This window comes from Galeopterus variegatus, unplaced genomic scaffold (genome assembly GCF_000696425.1).
Source record: "Galeopterus variegatus unplaced genomic scaffold, G_variegatus-3.0.2 Scaffold4323, whole genome shotgun sequence".
NCBI lineage: Eukaryota > Metazoa > Chordata > Mammalia > Dermoptera > Cynocephalidae > Galeopterus > Galeopterus variegatus.
This window is the reverse complement of record NW_007730434.1, coordinates 52,835-64,799: the sequence shown is the minus strand read 5'-3', so window position 1 is coordinate 64,799 and position 11,965 is coordinate 52,835. Positions and strand designations below refer to the sequence as shown.

The window sequence follows — 11,965 nt, the reverse complement described above, 5'->3', positions numbered from 1 at the left end:
TGTCCGACGCCCAGGGTGTGGCGGAGAGACGATCTGGGCGGGCTCCTCTTCCCAGCCCCCCCGACGCTGGCCGGGGGCTCCCCACGCTACCAGCCCCGTCCGGGATCCGTGGGGGGAGTGGAATTGTGGGGCAGTCCACAGGTCCCGGGGTGCCCCGTGTCGAGGTAAGCCAATAGCACGTCCCAGCAGGGAGCTGCGCCAAACAGAGATGGCTGACCTGCACTCCCAAAGCCGGCCGTTTTCTTTTTCACCCCCACCCGAGAGAATGGAGGCCACTTTGATGTGGGCGCTTAGCCTGGTGTGGTGGGCGGGGGGCCAGGCGAGCGGGGAGCAGTCGGGCTTCGCCCCGCAAGTGAGGCTGGACTGGGGGTGACTTACGGGGTTGCGGGTCTGTGGCAGTCTGACGAGCTTCTCTCTGCCTTTGTGGAAACCTTTGCTCTTTAAATGTCTTTTGTAGGTTAGGTTTTGTTTAGCTTTGTTTAATTGAGCGCTTCTCAAACTTATTTGACAATAAAAGCCATTCTGTCTGGCTCATCTTTGATTGTCTTGTAGAGTATTAGTATTCCACAAAACACAGTTTGGGAAATAATTGCACTACAATATTATGTAGGTACATGAAAATTTACTAAAATAGGTGAAGGGTTTCATTATATACATACATCCACATGACAAATTATGCTAACATTAAAAATTTTCAGAGAGTATGACATGAGAAAACTGCTTACAATAAAAAAGATATAAAACTATACTCAAATATTCCAATTTTGTTTAAAAAATACTTATATATACATGTAAAAGAAAGTAGGAAGGAAGTACCTCCAGACCTCAATTGTGGTTGTTCTTTGGCAGTGGGATTGCTGATGAGTATCTATTTTCTTTTTGATACTGAAATTTCCAAATTGGAATAATTGTGTTAAGTACATTTTTTAAATGGTTATTTAAAAAAATATAAGAAAAGTTTATTTGCTTTCATTTTAAATATAATGTTCCCAAGTTCCAGTCAAGATGGTGGACTAGACGGTCCCCAGCGTCACTTTCTCGCACAAATCAATCAATTTGCAACTATAAAAATGTAACAAGAGCCAAGCTGGGGCCATTAGAGCTCAGGGGAAGAGGAGGAGAGACCTACAGAGTTCATGAAGGCAGGAGAAACCACGATGAGAGGAAGAAAAAACTGCTCAGAGCGTTTCAGGCTGCGGCCACTTTAAGGCTCGAGCTGCTGAGCGCATGGAGCAGGAGCTGACAGAAGCTGCAGCTGTGGCCTTCAGATGAAGTTGCTTAGAGGCAGCAGGGAAGAAGAGATTGTTGGTGGCCCCTGGGACAGCAAAACCACTAATAGGGTTCCCAAAGACCCACACAGGAGCGAGGAGCCAGAAAAACTGAAAAAAGGAGCCATTCAGAGGCCGGTGAGTCATTGCAAGGGACCTGCGCAGGGCCTGTCCCATGGGAAGTGTTTGGAGCGAGGTCGGTGGTGGAGATGGGCCCATGGGGGGCGGGGGGGGAACACTGGGACACAGCAAGGTCAGCCAATTCGCCCCCCTATCAGCACAGGCCCACTCAGAGGAGACTGTTCAGGAATACAGAATTGCATGGGGTGCAGTTTGATGAAAAGACTCAGGCCCAGATCAGAGTTTCTACACAACCCAGATCCACCAGGTCTCTGGAGAGCCGGAAGTGCCATTAAACCCTGAGCTGCACAAAAAGCCTTCCCCAGGGAAACAGCAGCAAATCAGCAATTTAGCTCCACCACACAGCTCAAGTACTGGTTCCCACAGTAAGTTTCCCCATTTGAGAAGTAAACAAAGGACAAAAAATTAGTTCCGGCTCAGGCATACCACCAGTGCCTTAGAGCCTGTCTGGGAACTGGAGGCTTGGAGCCAGGGACCCCCCAACAACCAGGCACACTGCCAGTGCCATGGAGCATGCCAGAAACATCACCTTCATGTGGGTGGCCCACCACAGCCACCACAATAACCATGACTGCCGTGAAAGCAGCTAGACACCACAACCACCGTGCAGATGGTCTGCCAGCCACTGGGGTACATTGACACAAGGAGAGTCACCAGCAGAGACCAAAGAAGAGAAGAGGATGTCTCTCACCACAAAACCCATTCCAGGGTGACAGAAGAGGCATCTGGTCTATGGTAATATTGGGGGACCTGAACACACCTCTCAGCATTGAACAGATCATCTGGAAAACAAGTCAACAGAGTAACCATTACTCTTTCAGAGGGAGAGAAGAAATCTAGGGTTATCAGTGTTTGGAGGTGGGTGGGAGAGAGGGATAGGGAGAGATTGGACAAGGGGCATAAAGAATAAGTACAATTTGTAACTATATATTTACTAGTAATATTGATTTGATGAACGTATGTCAACATTGAATCCCAAAAATATGTATAATCAATTATGATTCAATTTAAAAAAAAGGTGGGGGGGTTGGTAGGTTAAAGCAGAAATACTTTGTAAAAAAGTCAGCATCACTCTGTGTGAGAGAAAATGTAATTCCTGAAGAGAAAGTAATCAGCTCGCTTGGTGTTTTGTAATGGCAGCTTTTTATTACTTTATTATCCTTTGCTTTCTCTCTCTGTCTAATAAAATCAACAAGCTAAAAATAAATAAATAAATAAATATAATGTTCCTTATCTTAAATCTTGTCTGCAGATCTGTTTGGCAAGCTCTTTAATTCATATAGTGCAGAAATCCACTCAACATTTTTGAGATGAGGAGACTTAAAGGAGAAGCCAGCTCCTAAAAAAAAAAAAAAAGAAAAAGAAAAAAACCAGGCTTTTTGAGCAGTGACATGTCTGAGCACAGATTTTTAAAGAGATTTACACAAAAGGCAGGACAGGACAGAAAACAGAGACAGACAGTGGTCTGTGCTTCTGTGAAAAGCAACAGAATAACTTGTACCCTAGAAGACCTGGGTCTTGCAAGAGTTACTTTTGAAATAATATTGAAAGTAGTGAGACCAATAAGGAAAGCTGCTCATATAACAGAGAAAGGAGATCTCAATTCCTGCTGTGTTTTTATTTTCTTTGTTAAGAACTGAACGGGGAAAAACCATCTTTAGAAATAGAAGATGGAAGGCTGGGGAAAGTGAAGAGCTTCTATGAGCTGGCCTCAATTTTGGTATGAAGAAAAACTGACAGTTATATTCAAAGTTATAAAAACTTGGGATGGTGTAGAGGATGTACAAGAAACCTATGAGCCTCGGTGATTTTCCAGATCCCTTTTGAGTTAGATTCTTGGATAAAATTGTCTTTATTTGAACCCATTTTAAGAAACCTTTGAGTCACCATAACCCTCTGTGGCACAGTGGAAAGTCTTTGAGTCAGTTTGATTCTGCACTCTCCCTTATGAGCCGTGTGATTTTGGTAAAAATATTTAATTTCTCTGGACATCATTTTCTTCAGCTACTAGGGCTGGCGCATAATAGAGGTTAGTTCTGCCTTTATGTCACTTCCAAGCTAGGGTGCTGACTCCAGCTGGTGTCTGCCCACCCTCAGTGGGTGCTTCTATGGCCCTAATTGTCCAAACAACATTTTCATTTTCTCTCCTTTTCCTTTTATTTCTCTCCTATTCTTCCATCCTTCATTCTGTCTCCTTTTCTTCCCCACCCCCACTATACACATACAATCCTATCTTTGAAAGTAGTTTTTTTTTTTTTTTAAGGAAAAAAAGCTGGCATAATTTATATGTGATGAAGGATGTATTTATTTTTCAGAAGCTCCAGAATCCGTTGCTGGTCTTCAGGAACATTATAATCATCTGTGTATGGAAAAATCCCAGAGAATTAATCCTTTTATATTGCATATACTCCAAGAGGTAGATGAAGAAACGAAAAAGGGGTAAGGAAGACAAGTACTTGATTTCATTGGCAGTATGCACTGATACTCATCTGTGTGAAAATCCTGGGATACTGAGTTATTTTATAGCCATTTGAAAGTGCTTGGTAAAATGGACATACATTTTGATTGAGATAAGCAGGTGGATGAGCCACACTGTTAGTCGTTCTCAGTGGTGGTGTGGTACACTGGGAAGAGCACTGGACAGAGCGTTCCCAACCCTGGGCTCCAGATTTGTCTTTAACTCCTGTGAGTTGGGTGAATTTAGGCAAATATTTGAAGTTTTCAATGTCATTATCTATATAGTGGGGATACTTTGTGTGAGAAATTATACAGTATATATTAAAGTGTTTTGCAAAGTCTGGAGAATGTTCAATAGTTTGAAGTTACCTGGTGTGAATCTGTATACTTGAAAGTCTCCTACATACTTGGTTCCAGTAAATGTTATATGTGATGCTACTGTTTACACATGAAGAAAAAATACTTTTATTTCTTTATTTGGTTTCTTTTCTTTGTGTTTTTTTTTTTTTCCTTTTTGTCTTTTTTCGTGACCGGCAACAGATCGCAACCCTCAGTGTTGCGCCCGTACCGGACGGGCAACGGGATCGCAACCCTCGGTGTCGTGCCCACACCTCGCTCAGCCAGTGAGTGGGTACCGGTCTGTATGTGGGATCCGAACCCTCGGCGGGAGCGCCGCCACACTCCCAAGCAGCGCACTGTAGCATTGCGCCACCGGGCCGGCCCCTCTTTTCTTTGTTTTTAAAAGTCTTTTTTTTTTTTTGTATCTTAATAGATTGGAGAAAGGAATCACATTAACCATGGCTGGTAACAATCGCCTAACACTAGTAGAAAGAATAACAGGTGAAGATTTTCGGATTCTTTTTAGAATTTTAAGGAATCATCCATATATTAATGGTATGTCTCCTTAAGAATCAATTCTTCCTGCTTTTCATTTTCTTGATTTTAAATATTGTTTAAAAAGAACATCAACTTCTATTCATCTCTGTTCTTCAGGTTTGGATGTTAGATATAACCTCTTAAGTGATATTGGTGCATACTGTGCTGCAAGACTGCTTCAGGTATTATTTTACTACAAAATGGTCTTAGTTCTGTTTACAGTAAAATCACTTAGTCTAATGGCACATACACAGAACACTAGTTTTGCAAAATACCAAGGGTCCTGACTCTATGGTAAACTTATACCACTTGAAATACACTGAAAACCCATTGTGTATTTGCCTCAGTAGAGCTGGTACCTAGAGCTCCTGAGTCATCTTTTGGAAACCTGTGCAATGTGGTTAAATACATAAAGCTCATCCATACTTTCAGTCATTGGTCAAAACTAGATATAGTATTTTTCTTTCATTTATTTTCAGTTATATTTTAAGTGAGAATTGTGGTTTGGTTTTGTTTTTGTTTGTTTTTAATGGTAGCTGCTTTTACTAGAATTCAGTTTTTCTGGGTTATAAAGCCTTTCTTTGGAGGTGTACACATTACTTAAAGTGTATGTATATATGTAGTTGATTGATTTCCAATAATACATGTGTAATAGCTTCTTTTTTCTCCTTATTATAGAAACAACGTAATCTCATTTACTTAAATCTTATGTTTAATGATATTGGGCCTGAAGGTGGAGAATTGATTGCTAAAGCACTACATGTAAGCATTCATATACCTCAAACTAACATTTTATTTGGGAATTTAACTTCAGATAGCTTGGAACCAATAGAATCAAATGTTAATGTTGACTTATTTTAATATTGTAGGAATGTATACTTTTGTTGCATTTCAATTTATTAAAATGTGGACATTACATGAGCACTTTTGAACTCCTTTTTAAGAAAGTAAAGAGTTTTCGGGCCGGCCCGGTGGCGCACTGGATAGTGCGCCGCTTGGGAAGTGCGGCGGCGCTCCTGCCCGAGGGTTCGGATCCCACATACAGACCGGTTCCCGCTCACTGGCTGAGCGAGGCGCGGGAGCGGCGCCGAGGGTTGCGATCCCGTTGCCGGTCCCCGGTCCGGTGCAGGGGCAACACTGAGGTTTGCGGTCCGTTGGCGGGCACGGAAAAAAAAAAAAAAAAAAAAAAAAAAAAAAAAAAAAAAGAAAGTAAAGAGTTTTATTGAGATATAATTCACAAACATAAAACTTACCCCCAAAGTCTTCCATTCAGTGGTTTTTTTTTTCAGTATAGTCACAGAGCTTCAACCATCACCACTATCACCTTTTTAGAACGTTTACATCACCCCAAAAAGAAGCCCCATACTTACCCATTAGCAATCCCTCTCCATTTTCCCCTCTTCCTACTCCTTAGGTGCTGGCAGTCACTAATCTACTTTCTCTATATAGATTTGCCTATTCTGGACATTTAATATAAATGGAATCACACAATTTGTGGCCTTTTGTGACTGGCTTAATGTTTTCAGGGTTCATTCATATTGTAACATATTTCATTTCTTTTTATTGCTGAATAATATTCTGTTGTATGGATATATCACATTTTGTTCACCCATGGTTGATGGACATTTGAGTTTCTGCTTTGGCTATTCTGAATAATGCCACTGTGGAAATTCACACGTTTTTGTGTGGACATATGTTTTTAGTTTTGAGGGGTATATACCTAGGAGTGGAAATGCTGGATCTGTGGTAATTCTGTTTAACATTTTGAGGAATGGCCAAGTTGTTTTCCAAAGTGGCTAAACCTTTTTACAGTTCTGCCAACAATGTATGAGTGTTCCAGTTTCTCCACGTCCTCACTAGCACTTGTTATTAACTTTTTGATTTTAGCCATACTAAGTGGGTATGAAGAAGTTTTGTAGTTTTTGATTTGCCTTTCCCTACTGAGTAATGATGTTGAACATCTTTTCATGTACTTATTGTCCATTCGTATATCTTTTTTGGGGGAAATGTCTGTTGAAATCCTTTGCTTATTTTTAAATTGGGCTGTCTTTTTGAGTTGTAAGAGTTCTTTATATATTGTAGGTATAAGTCCCTTATCAGATATATGATTTGCAGATAGTTAGTTACTCTCATTGTGTAGGTGGCCTTTTCACTTCCTTGATGGTGTTCTTTCAAGCATAAAACCTTTTAAATTTTGGTAAAAGTCCATTTCTTCCAAGCATAAAAACTTTTAAATTTTGGTAAAGTCCAATTTATTTCTTCTTTTATTGTTTATGCTTTTGGTGTTGTATCTAAAAAGGCTTTGCCTAATCCAAACTCACAAAGATTTACATTTACCTTTTCTCTTAAGGGTTTTATAGTTTTAGGCCTTTCATTTAGTTCTTTGATTAATTTTGAATTAGTTTTTTTATATGGTGTGAGGTAGAAGTCTAACTTCATTCTTTTGCATGTGGATATCCAGTTGTCCCAACACCATTTGTTAAAAGACTATTCTTTCCTCCATTGAATTGTCTTGACACCTTTGTCAAAAAAATCAGTTGACCATGCGTGAGGGTTTATTTCTCTACTGTCAGTTCTGTTAATCTGTATGTCTGTCCTTATGCCAGTACCACACTATCTTGATTACTGTAGCTTTGTGGTTAAGTGTGGAAATCGAGACATATGAGTCCTCTAACTTTATACTTTTTTCAAGATTGTGTTGGCTCTTCTGGTTCCCTTGCTTTTCCATATGAATTTTAGGATCAGTTTATTAATTTCCACAAGAAAAGCAGATGGGATTTTGATAGGAGTTATGTTAAAGCTGTAGATCAATTTGGGGAATATTGCTATCTTAACAATATTAAATCTGCCAAACCATGAAGGTGAGATATGTTTCATTTATTTATATCTCATTTAATTTCTTTTGATAATGCTTTGTAGTTTTCAATGTGCAAATCTTGCCCTTCTTTTGTTAAATTTATCCCTGATATTTTGTTCTTTCTTATACTATTATAAATGGAATTCTTTTTTTAATTTCATTTTTGGGTTATTCATTGCTAGTGTGTAGAGGTACAATTGATTTTTGTATATTGATTTTGTATCTTGATGTCTTGCTGAACTCATTTATTAGTTCTAACAGTGTTTTGGGGTGGATGTTGTAGCATTTTCCATATATAAGATCATGTCATATGCAAACGAGAGTTTTATTTCTTTTCCACTTTGGATTTTTTTGTTTTTATTTTTCTTGCTCAATTGCTGTGGCTGTAACCTCTAATACAGTGTTAGATAGAAGTGTTGAGAGCAGGCACCTTATCTTCTTCCTGATCTTAGGGGGGTTTGAATTCATTTTAAAGATAATTACTTGTACAATTACATGTCCTAATATTCATTAGAACAATAAAACATCTATAATTTTATTTGTGAAAGATTTATCAAAAGAGTAGAACAGGAGATAGAATGAAACCTTGAAAATGTCTGAGAAATTATATTACTTTAAAAGTGATATAGGGGAAATGGGGAGTTACTGCTTAGTAGGTGGGGGGCCTACTCTGTGGGTGATGAAAAGGTTTTAGCACTTGCTGCAGGTGATGGTGGCTGCCCACCTTGTGAATGTACTAAATGCCACTGAATTGTGCACTTTAAAGTTGTTAATTTTATGTTATGTGAATTTCACCTCAACAAAAAGAAGTGAAGTGGTATAGTTTTCTTAGAAGATAAATTTACAGATTTCCAATGAAAAGAAAGTTTATTAAAATCTGCTTTATATACTGCTTATTGCTTGGGCATTTGTTTCTTGGGCATTCTTTCTACTAAAGTATTAAACTAGATTTTTATTTATTAGGGGAAATTGAATGTTACCTTTAAAGAATATATCCTATTCTATCTCCATGAAAAGTTGATGAGTTTGCAAATAGTAATATAGTCTTCTAACTCACATGATTAACAGAATTCTGTGGATTACAAACTTAAATAGTTATGATTCTTTTCTTTTTCAGAAGAATACAACTCTGAAATACCTAAGAATGACTGGAAACAAGATTGAAAATAAAGGTGGAATGTTTTTTGCTGCAATGCTGCAAATTAATTCATCATTAGAGAAATTAGATCTGGGTGACTGTGATCTGGTGAGTAAATTGGTTATGAGAAAATCATCCAGATAGTGAGTTGATCATTCTCTGAGGAAACCAGCATAGAGAATTGTTCAAGATACCAGCTAAATGACAGTCTTAGAGTGATTAACCTTGCCCCTGTCTAATATCAGAGAAAATGTGTTTTTTCCCCTAGACATAATACTACAGACTATTAATAAAATCAGGTTGTAGTAAATAATACCATAGAAGAATACCCAGTATAATAAAAATATTTCTAGACTTCTATCCATAGCTCATCTTAACCTCTATGAGATTTTGAAAGAAAGATATTATGTTCATTTAATCAAACAAATACTACTTCATTTTTTTGCTTTTGAAAATATTTTGCAGTGAGTTATTTATATTGTAGCATAAAAATATGAAATGATAATGCTAAAAGCTGTTCTGAGCTTTCATCTGGCCTGATAATGAGAAATGTGTTTTTTGCATTATCTTCAAATTTCAGGCCTCACTTTCTAAAACATGCTTGCAAGTCATGAAGCTTACCTACTTTTGGGAACCTGTTGTGTAGCCTGAGATTAATGCAAAATCACTCCTGGTGGGCCAGGAGGCTCTTTGGAGTAGTAGGTTTGGAAGGACTATCTTTTTAAGGTGGCTAGATGCAGCCAGTATGGTTCTGGGAAAGCATTAATTCAGTATTTGTTGCCTACACATACCAGTCACTGTGTTAGATATTCAGGTTACAACAGTTAATCAGCTTTGGCCTCTGCCCTTAAAGAAGCTTGTATTTTAGTTGGGAAAATATCAATAAAGAAATAGAGAAAAGTGCTATTAAAGGTGACTGAGAATTTTGATAATGGGGAGGAAGTAATTCTTCTTGATAGGATGATAGCCTAGACCTGAGGAGCTAATATATAGTAGTCATGAAGGATGAGAAAAAACCATCACGGAGAGGGTCTGTTGCAGAACATTCCAGGCAGAGGATCCAGCATGCATAGATGCTAAGGTAGTGCTTCCCTAAGTGTGGTATGGGTAGCATTACTGGTGCAGAATGAGGTAATTTTAATACTCATGTATTTATTTTTACAAATGCATTCTATTTATTTTAAGGAATTATGGTTTTCCATTTATGTCAGTGACACAAAGTTTTATTTTAAAATAAGTAGAAGTTGAAAAGTGAGTTGGTTTAATGGAAAAGTATTAAGTAAATAGTAAAATAGTATTAAGTAAATGTTTTGCACATTCAGATATGGCAAAAATCATGAGGGAGGTACATGAATAATGAAATATCAAGTCTGACAGGTTTTAAGAATTGAAAAGTCAGAGTGGCTGAGCAGAGGTGGTTAAAAGGGTGACTCATAGTAAAGGTGGAGAGGTTCACAGAGGCCAGATCAGGCAACTTCGTGTAGGGTGTGGGTCATAGGTCAGGGGAAGAGGGGTTTGTGTTATAAATGCAGATCATGGAAAAAGCAAATCATGGAAATCATGGAAAGGCTTTGAGGGGTGAGATGATCTGATTGATGCTTTCTAAAGATCACTCTGCTTTCTCTGTGGGGAATTAGAAGGTGGCAAGGGGAAGGTGGCTGACCACTTAGTTACTGCGGTAGTACAGGTGAGAGATAATGAGAACTTGGGCTGAGGTGGTGGCCATGGAGAAGGACCTCTTTTGGAGGCAGAATCTGTTCGGACTTACTGATCAACTGGATAGGAGGGTAAGAGGAGTGGCAGAGGGAGAGGAAGCCCATGTTTTCTGGCATAACAGCTGGGTGTGTGTGGTAGTGTCCATTACAGAGGTGGGGGAGAATTGAAGGCCAGTTGGAGCTGTGGAAATGTGATTAATAATCCTTCCCCACCACACACACTTAAAGTACTAGCACGAATATAGAAGAATGCTTGCACAAGGATATGTGTTACATAAATAGTATGAGCCCTAGCCAGGATCCACGTGTGTCTGTATATCTGAAGTCTGCATAATGGGGCATCATACAGAACCTTGAGGGCATAGGAGAAAAGCTAGTGGCAAACACCCAGAAAATGGATACTGAAATGTTAAGAAACTCCTCATGCACACTGTAGGTAGATTTTAGGGAGAAAAGAACACAGAAATAATTCATTTCTGAATTTGATCAACCTACAATTCAATGAGTAGGAAGTGCTTAAACTTTTTAAAAACATAATTTTGATTGATCAGATTTCAGATAATTGGTCTTGAAATATTTATGTAGGGAGATTAATTTATATACTTTGTCAGTTTCCTTAATGAATTTACCTGTTTTTAGGGAATGCAAAGTGTGATAGCATTTGCTACAGTACTAACTCAAAACCGAGCAATTAAGGGAATAAACCTAAACCGACCTATGCTGTATGGTGAGCAGGTATGTATTCAAAGGGCTGGTAGTTAATATAATAACATGGGAATAGAACTAAGATACTATTACAGTTTATGTCAAGGTACATGAATACATTGCATTTTTAGAATTATACTTGCTGTATCTCATAAACTACTACTTAGAAATAAAAACTTCAACTTAAAGGAAAATTGTCATAACAATTCTTAAGACGACTTTTATCATTAAATATGTGTTTAGATGTTGCTTATTTAGGCAGCAAACATGTCATTGTTTCTCCTGAAACTCCAGTTCCAAGTAAGTAAACCTGTGAGGGTCAAGGTAGTTAAGATGAAAGCATAAATGGTTAAAGTTTTAAAGGTCAAGTTATAAGAGTCCAGAGTCCAGTATTGTTTTATTGATGTGACTTCACATTACATCTTTGATATCATGAGTAATATTGGCAAAATGGTTGTGAATAGCAGTCTGACAAGTCTGCACTTGATCCTATTTGTAGGTAAGCTGCTTGATGGAGACAGAAAGATGAGTAAAAACATGGTGCCTATTTTCCGAGCTTCTCCCTGTTCCTTAGCATCCTCTCGGGTGGCTTTCTTCTCCTATTGGTTGTAAAAAGCTAGGAAATAAGAATTCATTTTATTATTGGTCTAAACAAAAACAGAGATATATCTACTAAAAGGAAAAGTAAATGTTCAAAGCACTTTATATAGTCCAAAAATGAACTTTAAGGTTCAATGTTCAAATATTCATTTAAAGTTCAGTGTGTTTTTTTTTTTTTTTTTTTTTTTTTTTTTTTTTTTTTTTTAAA

The 11,965-nt window shown here is 38.2% G+C and overlaps 1 protein-coding gene across 2 annotated transcripts in view; it reads left to right on the top strand.

Moving 5' to 3' along the window:
- The window catches only part of LRRC34 (leucine rich repeat containing 34), a 23,988-nt gene that overhangs the window by 3,839 nt on the left and 8,184 nt on the right, over positions 1-11,965 (top strand). The window contains exons 2-7 of one of the 2 annotated variants that reach the window (XM_008587264.1): positions 3,725-3,848; positions 4,639-4,760; positions 4,860-4,924; positions 5,421-5,504; positions 8,717-8,845; positions 11,092-11,187. In XM_008587264.1, the coding sequence (XP_008585486.1) occupies positions 3,725-3,848; positions 4,639-4,760; positions 4,860-4,924; positions 5,421-5,504; positions 8,717-8,845; positions 11,092-11,187 (620 nt within the window). The remainder of the gene's footprint in view (positions 1-3,724; positions 3,849-4,638; positions 4,761-4,859; positions 4,925-5,420; positions 5,505-8,716; positions 8,846-11,091; positions 11,188-11,965) is intronic. The other variant, XM_008587265.1, reaches the window with a different exon arrangement.